General features: G+C 38.4%; 1 protein-coding gene across 1 annotated transcript; it reads right to left on the reverse strand.

The window, feature by feature from the left end:
• Nucleotides 1–812: 812 nt before the first annotated feature.
• LOC142177033 (uncharacterized) lies at nt 813–1,121 on the reverse strand. Its single transcript, XM_075245493.1, has one exon. The coding sequence runs from the start codon at nt 1,119–1,121 to the stop codon at nt 813–815; it is 309 nt and encodes a 102-aa protein (XP_075101594.1).
• Between the last annotated feature and the right edge of the window lie 10,180 nt (nt 1,122–11,301).

Genomic DNA, 11,301 nt, shown 5'->3' on the forward strand with positions numbered 1-11,301 from the left:
CTCTTATCTTCCTTTAGTTGTATTTAGCTATTTTTCAAACTGAGTTAGTCTTGATATTGTTAGACAGATTCTAGTAGATGCTCATGACTAGTGACACCCCGATGTCGGCCTTTTCCTTCCGCACTTTTATTTTGATTTGAACTCCTTTACGAAGGTTTTTATGTTAAATTACATTGAAATTTTCTTTAAAATAAAAATATCGGTTGTTTTGGAAATGAGTCGGCTTGCCTAGTTCCACGATAGGCGCCATCACGATAGGGGTTAGTTTGGGTCGTGACACATGTGCAAATCCCTCTTCTTATCTCTGTACTGTTCCACCAACCTCCTGATAAGGTGGACAACTTCCGTTGTAGAACGACCTGGCATGAACCCGAACTGGTTATCTGATATTGACACCGCCCTCCTTATCCTCCCTTCCACTACCCTTTCCCAAACTTTCATGGTATGACTTAGTAACTTAATACCCCTATAATTGTTACAATTCTGGATATCCCCTTTGTTTTTGTACAACGGGATCATCGTACTCCACCTCCACTCATCTGGCATCCTCTTCGTCCTGAAAATAAAATTAAATAACTCAGTCAGCCACTCCAAACCTCCTTTACCCACATACCTCCAAAATTCCACTGGAATCTCGTCTGGTCCAGTCGTTTTGCCCTGGCTCATCTTATGCATTGCTCCCACGACCTCTTCCACCTCAATACGCCACAGTACCTAAAGTCTTGGTGACTCTCGGAGTGCCCCAATTCCCCTAACTCGATGTTTCTATCTCCCTCCTCATTCAAAAGTCTATGAAAGTACGACTGCCATCTCTACTTAATTTGGGCTTCTTCCATCAATACACGACCTTCCTCGTCTTTGATACACATCACTTGTTCCAGATCACGATCCTTTCTCTCTCTCGCTTTGGCCAGCCGAAATAACTTCTTGTCCCAACCTTTACCCCCCAATTCCCCATACAGCCTCCCAAACGCAGACGTCTTAGCCTCCGTGACCGCTACTTTCGCCTCCCTCCTAGCTTCCTTATACCTTTCTCTGTTCGCTCTCATCTGCTCCTCGCCGATGCTCTCCACTAACTTAAGGTAAGCCACTTTCTTTGCTTCCACTTTACTCTGGACCATGTCATTCCACCACCAGCCGCATCGGTGCCCACCTAAGTATCCCTTCGAGATCCCTAATACCTCTCTCGCCGCATTCCTTATACAATCCGCCATCGCCGTCCGACGGAGATGAACCTTTTGTGAAGATTTCATCCAAATCACAGCTACTGATTTCCAAAGCTAGCAATGCTAACTTTTCTAGAACCACGAACTCGGAATCGCGAACGAAATCTAGAACTTCGGCTTCTCACTAATTAACTTAACTAAACAGTTTTCCAAATGAATCTTTACTCTAAAAGAACAATGTTCTTTCTTCTTCTCTTTACTCAATTCCTTTTTTTTCCTTTCGTTTCTCCGCCTTTTCTAATGTGAGGAAAATGATCTTATATAACAAAGTTGGTTGGATGGTTGGCATGATACGTGAGAATAGGATATGAAGGTTAGAGTTAGTGGTTTTAGGGATAAGGAGCAGTGGAGGGGATCATGGGGTTAGTTGTGAATTGTTTGAATTTTTAAAAAATAAAACAAAAGAAGTGTGTGTGTATATTGTAGGAGTGGGTAACGTGGGAGTGATTGTGTGCAAATGCTTGTGTACAGGTGAAAAGAAAAAATGAAAAGTGCTTTGTGCACTTAGCCAACATGATTCTTAGGATGTGAACTATTCCAATTGTTAGCAATTCTTATCTCATTCTATTAGGTGTCAAATTATTGTAAAAAAAAAAGAAAAGAAAAGAAAAAGAATACCAGAGTTTTTTGTATTGGAAAATAGATAACAAATTAAGGACCCCCTGACATTTTATCTTCTTGCTTTTATTATTATTATTATTATTATTATTATTATTATTATTATTATTATTTATTTATTTATTTATTTATTTTTACTTTTATATATATATATATATATATATAAAAATGAAAAGACAGAGAAGAGAATATTAATCAACGACTTTCCATACTAAGAAAATATAAGAAAACTAAATATTTATAAAAATAAGGCACTAAGAAAAATACCATAACTTACTTATTAAAATTCTTATTACAAGAAATCATATATTTATTTTTGTAAATTTCCTTTTTCTCTTTACAAATAGAAATAAAATTTGTACTATAAGTATGTGTATATTTTTTTGTACTTTTAAATTTTTTCTCACACAAAATATATTAAAAGTAAGATAAAAATTAAAATATCAAGATGAGACCTAAAAGAAATATTTACATTAAAATAGTATAGAATTTGGGTGTGTTCAAAAATTAGTTGTTCACAGAGCTATCACACCTCTTTTTTTCCCACACAATTCTATTACGAGATTGAGTTAGAAGAGTTTTTCTAATTGAAGTGACGTTTCGAAAAAGGATTATTTATTATTTAGAATCGTCACTTGGAATTGAGTTTTGGTGTTTCAAATCACCTTTTCTTTGAATCCCTCATCAAATGGAAGGTTTGACTCCTTATGGTCTACGAAAATAGAAGACTGAGTAAGGAATTCTGTTGATCGAGGGGAAGGTGTAAGGTTGTAACGACCCGACTTGTCGTTTTAAGAATTAACGCTCCGTTCAGTAACTTAAGGTCCCGTGAAACTTCGTAATATGTATTATGACTTGTGTGTGCTGTCGAGTTTGATTTTCGGAAGATTCAGAATAAAATTGAAAGAACAATTCTTAGTTAAGAAGCTAAAATGAAAAGAGTTGACCGGAGAGTTTACTTTTGAGCAAACGGTTCCGGAATAAAATTTTGATGATGTCAATAGCTTCGTATGGTGATTTCGGACTTAGGAGTCCGTCCAAATTGGATTTGGAAGTCCATAGGTCAATTCGACGCATTTTGGTGAAAGTTGGAAAATAGAAGATTTTTAGAAACTTCGACCGAAGGTTGAATTTTTTATAACAAGGTCGGATTTCGATATTAGTTAGAAACCAAGAAAAGGAATGGAATCTGGCTAGCCATTATAACATGTTTTGAAGTACTAATTCCTTAGCAAATAACTACTTTTCGCGAAATCCTGTAATAGTTGAAGGTGAATACCTGCTCAGGAGAGAAGATCTATGTCATCTCATAGAATGAGTCATAGTTTTCAATTTTAACCTGCACAAAATTTGGATGTGAGAAGTAGTACTATCATTTTAATGTTGCCTAAGAACAATTTCACAAAACAAAGGTTGAAACAGTAGATCTATTGTTTATGTTAAAGTTAAGAGTCCACCCAAGCTATTCTGCATAATGCAAGGCTAAAGGAAAGACCAAACAAATTCCGACAAAAATTATTTACCGGAAGGTTAATCAAGCCTAAGGCAAGCTTAACCAGCTGAGTCACAAGCTATATCTACATGGGTTGCTCCCCTTGTAAGCATATCAAAGAGTTAGTTTTTAGTACATTCAATAAAATGAGTATATAGAACAAACTAAGATATCCACTGCCATAACAGTGAACCGTAACAATTACAAGTCCTAGTTAATCCTTGATTAGAGTGCTTTAGATTTTCAATTATTCTAAATGTTATGCACCATGAATGTTGAGAATAATCTTCTTTTTTTTCCTTGAATAGAGAAACTCCAAAATATTTGAATTATCCTTGTCAAAGATACAGAAGCCATGAATAAGACCAATCTTATCCGCAGCAGTAACAGTAGTAATTTTAAAGTGGAACAACAATGTATCGTTAGTAATTTTACCTGTTTATCTTGGAAGACTCCCCCTTCTCCTCAATATTATTCATTCTTGAAGGATGGTCAAGTTCAGGTTACTAAAAAATCAACAAAATTGGAGTAATAAAATAAAGGAACTCATTTTAGAACACGCAATACCTAGTTGCTACAGATGAAACAGAGGAAGCAAGTTGACTGATTTTTTCTTCAGTCACTACTGGTCCATGTAGCATACACATGGTTTAAAAGATGGATTGTAACTTCTAGCAATTAATCATATTCTCAGAGATATTAGTTGCTACAGATACCCTACCATTATATAGAAAAATATTTTCCTTGGCAACAGAGAGCCACTAATTATATCAAGCCTAGACATACTTCAGACATAAGGTAAAAAAGGCCCTTCTGTACCCTCTCCTCAATGATACAACTGCTATTTTCAAATCGAGTGGCCACAAAGACTTAGTGAAGAAGAAAGTAATTTGACTCATACATTCCACATTGCACTAAGAACGAAAGTGAAGATAAAAAGTCCTATCACATTGGTCTAATTCCACTAGAGTTCAAAGAGAAAGATAGTTAGCTCTTATTAACAATTCAAGAGAAGTAAACCCTTCAGCTGCTGAAGGTTAATAGGCATGGTTGCTCCAACCTCCAGTTATGAAGCCAATTATGGTTGCATGAGGAAGAAACTCAATCAAGAAACTGCACCTAAAAAGAAGAATTATGCCAGCTTATTCTAGTGCAAGCTGCAGTAACTACTCAGAAATCCAAAATGTTATACGAAAGAGTTGAGATTAGAAACATACATGTTAAAGCATGCAATGTGATATATAAAACTACATATCGCAAATTAAAGGATGTATAAATAACTCAAAACATACAAGAACAAACTGTGTAATGACTGTTAAGAACGTAGCAGCAGATACAAGGGGCTGATGTTCCAACTTCTATTTGATAGGATCCTAAAGCATGCTTCCAAGAAAGAGAGACAAGATAACCACTAACCACGCAATATCTCATGAACTGCCGACAAAAGCATAAACCATATATTAGAAGAATGAAATAAAGCAGACACAAGGAATGACTCCGTGAGGGGGGAGTAACTTTACATAGCCCATATTGAAGATCAAAATATGCAAGTTTAGCATAGCAAATCCCCTGCAAGACCAGGTAGATAACTACTAGTTAAGATAGGTAACAAAAGTTGATAGAATCTCCACATAAGTTAACTACACTAAACAACAACTTGAATAGTATCTAAGTATGTGGGAAACTGATATATTCATCATAGTTCAAATGAATGGGAAATACTATGAACTAGACCAATTAGAGTGCTGCAGTGGCTGATTATTAGTTCACTTCAAGAGATACTAGGGAAAAGTTTAAGTATAAAGCTTCCATTGCCAAGTAATTATCAAACCAGAATTGTCCTTCTGCCAGATATCATTGGGGCTAGAATGAATTTAATAAATCAAGACACTTTATTCAGACGAAAATTCCACATCCTAGCTTTTAATATCTATGTTGTAAGCAAATAGAACAATGAGAAAATGTACATCCATAGCTTTTCCCCGTGAAATTTGGAGAGATTAAAGCTAAAGAGAAAACATGAAAAAAAGGGATTGAAATAAAAAGATACTGATGAGACAGACCTAATCGTAATTAGTGTAGGAGCCTTCAGGGTATCGTCCTCTGTAAAAGCCGCATTGCAAAAAGTATATGGAGACACTAAAATTGAGTTCATATCAGAATCCGATATTCTAACCATTTTGAGCATAAAATTATGAGTAGAGACTAAAATTGAAAATAGAAATGGATAACCATGGAGGTGGTGAGAGACGGTTGAGTCCAAACCTTCCGAGCACCGAGAAACAGTGATAGTATAACGACCCGACAGGTCGTTTTGAGAGTTAGAGCCCCGAACCCCTATTAACCGCTTTTTCCATATCTATTTCTACTATTGTGACTTGCCGGGATGATTGGTTTTAAGTTTCTGAGTGTTTTGGGACACTTAATCCCTAAATGAGAGCTTAAGTCTTAGAATTTGGACCGTAGTCAGAACTGTGTGAAGACGGCTCTGGAATGGAATTTCGTCAGTTCCGTTAGATGATTTTGGACTTAGAGGCTTGTCCGTATTGTGTTTTGGAGGTCCGTAGCTTATTTAAGCTTGAATTGGCGAAAATTGAATTTTTGGAGTTTTGGACCGGTAGTGAAAATTTTGATATCGGGGTCGTATTCCGATTCCGGAAGTTGGAGTAGGTCCGTAATGTTGAATATGACTTGTGTGCAAAATTTTGCGATATTCGGATGTGGTTTGATAGATTTCGGCATCGGTTGTAAGAATTTGAAGTTTCAAGTTCTTTAAGTTTGAATTGGAGGGTGATTCGTGATTTTAGCGTTAGTTAATGTGATATGTGGGATCGACTAAGTTCGTATGGTGTTTTAGAATTGGTTGGTATGTTTGGTTGAAGTCCCGGGGGCCTCGGGTGAGTTTCGAGTGCTTAACGGATTAAAAGTTGGATTTGAGTTGCTGATGAAGTCTTCAGGCATCTGTCATCTTCGCACCTGCGGTGGAGAGACCGCAGGTGCGTGATCGCACGTGCGGAGAGGCAAGCGCAGAAGCGGAAAAATGGAGGAGTGCCAGGGGTCGCAGGTGCGAGGATAATTCTGCATCTGCGATGCCCGCAGATGTGACAGGGTCATCGCAGGTGCGCAATGTCCGCAGAAGCGGAAGGGATTTCCGCATGCGCGCACGCGCAGGTGCAGCCCTTTCATCGCAGGTGTGAAGGCAGAGGGGGTAAGTGATTTGCGCAGATGCGCACATTTTGCCGCACAAGCGCACTCGCAGGTGCGAGCCCAGGCTCTGCTGGTGCGGAAATACCTAGGCAGTGGTTAAAACCGAAGGGCTTCGCGATTTTTGGACTTTGCAACTCGGTTTAGGGCGATTTATGAGAGCATTTTCGAGAGATTTCTTAAGGTAAGTCTCTTGTGCTTATTTTTGATCAATAATCTTGCTTCCCCATGTATTTTTTCACCTAGTTAGTGTGTATTTAAGGTTGAAATTGAGAATTTGAGGCTAGGGATTTGGAAGTTTGATTTGTGGATTTGGAAGACCATTTGGTGTCGGATTTTAGTAAATTTGATATAGTTAGACTCGTGAGTGAACGATCTTTCGTATTTTATGCCTTTTGCTCAATTTCGAGACATGGGCCCCACATGCGATTTTCGAGTTAATTTCAAAATTTTGGTTAAAATGTTGATTTCGTTAATTAGATGAGTCTATTATTGTTGTATTTATGATATGTAATTGCTTTTGGTTAGATTTGGGCCATTCAGAGTCGGATATTCGTGGGAAAGGCATTGTGACCGATTGATTAAGCTTGGTTCGAGGTAAGTGGCTTGCCTAACTTTGCGTGGGGGAAATCCCCTTAAGATTTGGTACTATTGTGCTATGTGAGCATCGTGTACATGAGGTGACGAGTACGTACACGGGCTAGTTGTGGTAAAACCGTATTTTCTTACCGAGCAGCAACATGTTTTCCTGTTATTTTGAGTTATACCATTTTAATGAATACTAATCTATTTTCATTCTTAATCGAGTTATTCCAATATGTGTAGCTATCATGTTTAGTCTAAATACAACATGTCTACGTGTCTTAATTATTTATGTGAATTATGTGCAGCATGCTTAGTGAATTTTCTGCTTCTTTCCTGACTGGTACTTAGTCTAAATTGTAAGAATTTTGTGATGTAGTTGTATTTCTATCATTCGCACTGCATAATTACTTTGGGACTACGAAACAGTATTCCGGGAGATCCCCTGTCTTGCATATTTACTTTGGGACTACGGAACGGTATTTCGGGAGATCCCCCTGCACATTTACTTTGGGATTACGGAACAGTATTCCGGGAGATCCCCCTGCACATTTACTTTGGGACTACGGAACGATATTCTGGGAGATCCCCCTGCCCATTTACGTTTGGGACTATGAGACGGTATCTCTGGAGATCCCCTGTTGTGTTTCTGTGTACTGAGTTGTTACCTTCTATGATTCCATTGTTGTTAAATTTCAGCCTTTATTTTTATTGCGATATTATACTATGTATTGTTTTATTATATATTTACCAGTAGGGCCCTGACCTGACCTCGTCACTACTCGACCGAGGTTAGGCTTGGCACTTACTGGGTACCGATTGTGGTGTACTCATGCTACTCTCTGCACATATTTTTCGTGTGCAGATCCAGGTGCACCTTATCAGCCGCACAATCAGTGAGCCGGGACAGCTTTGGAGACTTCAAGGTATATCTGCCGCGCCCGTAGACCTCAGAGTCCCCTTCTACTCTTTTTTATGTCCATCATCTTCTGTATTTTTCCTTGTTAGACTCTGACGTATAGAGACACTAGATTTTTCCTTCTGTAGTTTGTGATTCCCGATGTTCCAGGTTTTGGGATTTGTTGTGTATTTTTGAATAGTTTGGTTAAATTTATATTTTTATTTCATTATTCCTAAAAGTGTTAGGCTTACCTAGTTGTAGAGACTAGGTGCCGTCACGACGTCACATGGAGGGGAAATTGGGTCGTGACAGATAGTCTTCAGGAAATTGTCAATGTCGTCGACACCAACGGCTGACATTGATTTCAGGAACCACTGTCCGCAAGAAAAATCTAAGAGAATTAATCAACAAGCTACGACTAAGGAAAGGGGGGACAGTTGGGTTGAGGATACTGTAGAGATAGGGTTTGGCTGCAAAAGAAAAGAGGGAAAAAGACCCGCGACAGAATTGTGAAAATAAAATATTTTGGGCGGTGTCATCGCCTTGTAACAGATGGAACTAGCTAGTGGGTGTTATTAGTAGGGGTTTTATTATGGGGGTTTGACTAAGTTCCGTAATTTGATGAAATTTATAGAGGTTCGAGTAACCTCCTCAGTATAACTGTCACAAATTACACCTTTTTTGTAGTGATTTCAGAAATTGGAATAGCTCCGTTACGTCATTTATGACTTGTGTGCAAAATTTGAAGTCATTCCGGATTGATTTGATACGTTTCAGCGCAAAAATATAGAAGTTGGAAGATTTGAAAATTCATTATTCGATTCGAGGCGCAATTCGTTGTTTCGGCATTGTTTGATGTGATTTGAAACCTCGACTAAGTTTGTATCACGTTTTGGGACTTGTTGGTATGATTTGACGGGGTCCCCGGGGGCTTGGGTGTATTTTTGTATCATTGGTTGAGAGACTAGTAAAGTTAAGAAATTTGAGAGTTTGACCATGGTCAATATCGGGTTAAGACGACCTCTTTTCAGTATTTGGAGTGCGCAAGAAGGTCCGTAGCGTGTTTTATGATTGAAATTCATACAAGATTTGTGTCCGGGAGGTTCCGGATGAGTTTCGGGGTGGTTTCGGATCATTTCGAAGAAGTTTGAGTTTTTTGGTTTATGGTGAGGTACTGTTCATTCGCAATTGCGAACGCTTTATCGCAATTGCGATGATTTTGGATTTTAGTGAAGTTCACAATTACACCTGCGATTTTAGTGAAGTTAGTGAAGTTCGCAATTGCGAACAATTTATCGATTTTATTGAAGTTCGCAATTGTGAGCACTGTTCATTGGAGGTTACTATTCATTCGCAAAAGCGAATTTTTATTCGCAAATGCGAACTTGGGCAGAAACTTAAGGATTGAAAATCTGTCATTTCTTCATTTTCGATTGGGATTTTTGGAGCTCGGTTTTTGGGCGATTTTGAGGATTTCTTCATGACCTTGACCGGGATAAGTGTTCTATACCAGAACGTGATTATATGTAACGACCCAACTGGTCGTTTCGACTTTAAAAACCTCATTCCCTTAAATAAAACTCCCTAAATGTGTTTTTAATGATTTATCACTTGCGGGGATGGTTGGTTCGGAATTTGGATTTGCTTGAGTTGAAATCGGAACATTTGGTTCCTTAAGTTAACCTTTAAAGGCCAAGTTTGACTACGATCAACATTTTGAAAAACGACCTCGAAATCGGAATTTGACGGTTCCAATAGGTTCGTATAATGATTTCAGACTTGGGTGTATGTTCGAATCGGGTTTTAGATAACCCGGGAGCGTTTTGGCGCTTAATAGTGAAAATCAACTATTTGAAGGTTTAAAGTTCTTTAAAAATTGGTTTGGAGTAGGTTTTTGAGTAATTGAAGTCCGTTTGGAATCCCGAGTTTGGGAATAGTTCCGTATAGTGATTTAAGACTTGCACGCAAATTTTCATGTCATTCCAAGCAGTTTACATATATTTCGATGCATTGGAAGTAAACTGAAGAACTTGAAATTCCTAAGTTTGAATCAATTTAGTTTAGGGTATGATTCTTAGATTTGATGTTGTTTTATGCGTTCCAAGAGTTCGAGGGAGTCCGTTTTATGATTTCAAACCTATTGGTATGTTCGGGCGGGGCCCCAGGGGTCCCGAGTGTTAACCGGACGAGGCTCAGACCAATTTTGGAAAATTGAGCAAGAACTAAAGCTCTCAGCTAGTGTCATAATCGCACCTGCGCATTGGACAGCCGCAGGTGCGAGCTCGCAGGTTCGAGCCACCAATTGCAGGTGCGAACGAGAGAAACATGCTCAGCCATCGCAGATGCGAAGCATTTGGCGCACCTGCGAACGCGCAGGTGTGATGACCTTGCGCGCAGAAGCGGAATAATGCGCAGGTGCGAAGGGATGGGCGCACCTGCGCTTGCACAGAAGCGAGCATTTCTTCCGCAGGTGCGGAACCAGGAAAAGAAGGAAAATGAGCACCTGCGAGGGATTTTCTGCAGGTACGAAAGCCGCATGTGCGGTACTCCTTCTGCAGGTGCGAAAAACCTGTCTGGGCAGAACCTTAAAACGGACGAAAACTCAGTCCATTTCTTTCTATTTTTCATTCATTGTTGGGCGATTTCAGAGCTCTTTGTGAGGTGTTTTCAACTATCAATTTGGAGGTAAGTTAATTCTACACCCTTTGAGTTAAATACATAGATTATAAGTAGATTATAACTAGTAAATCTTAGAAATCAATGAGTTAGATGAAAAACCTAAATTTTTATAAAAATGAGATTTTGACCTCAAAAATAGTTATGGAATCGGGTAGAAATTAAATATTCAAGTTCTTGAGATTATGGGTAACGTTTTTATCCAAAAATTTCCAGAATCCGATCACGTGGGCCCGGGGTGAATTTTAGGAATTTTATCATTTTGTATAAGGTAATTTATTTAATAGATAAATTTCGAATCATTTAGCATATATTAATTAATTTGTATAATATTTGGATAGTTTCGGATTTTTCGGCGTGGAATCGAGAATTCAACGCGACGTGGTAATCGAAAAGTGGACTTTGAGACGAGGTAAGTCTCTTGTCTAATCTTGTGAGGGGAAAATTACTCCATAGGGATTAAATTGAATAATTATTGATAATTGCGGGGGCTACGTACGCACGAGGTAACGAGAGTCCGTGCGTAGCTACTATTAATGCTAAAGTCCGGGTAGTTTAGGACTCAAAGCATGAATTACTTGTGTAAATTATATTCTTTGTTT

The sequence above is a fragment of the Nicotiana tabacum genome, chromosome 23, assembly GCF_000715075.1.
Source record: "Nicotiana tabacum cultivar K326 chromosome 23, ASM71507v2, whole genome shotgun sequence".
NCBI classification, from domain to species: Eukaryota; Viridiplantae; Streptophyta; class Magnoliopsida; order Solanales; family Solanaceae; genus Nicotiana; species Nicotiana tabacum.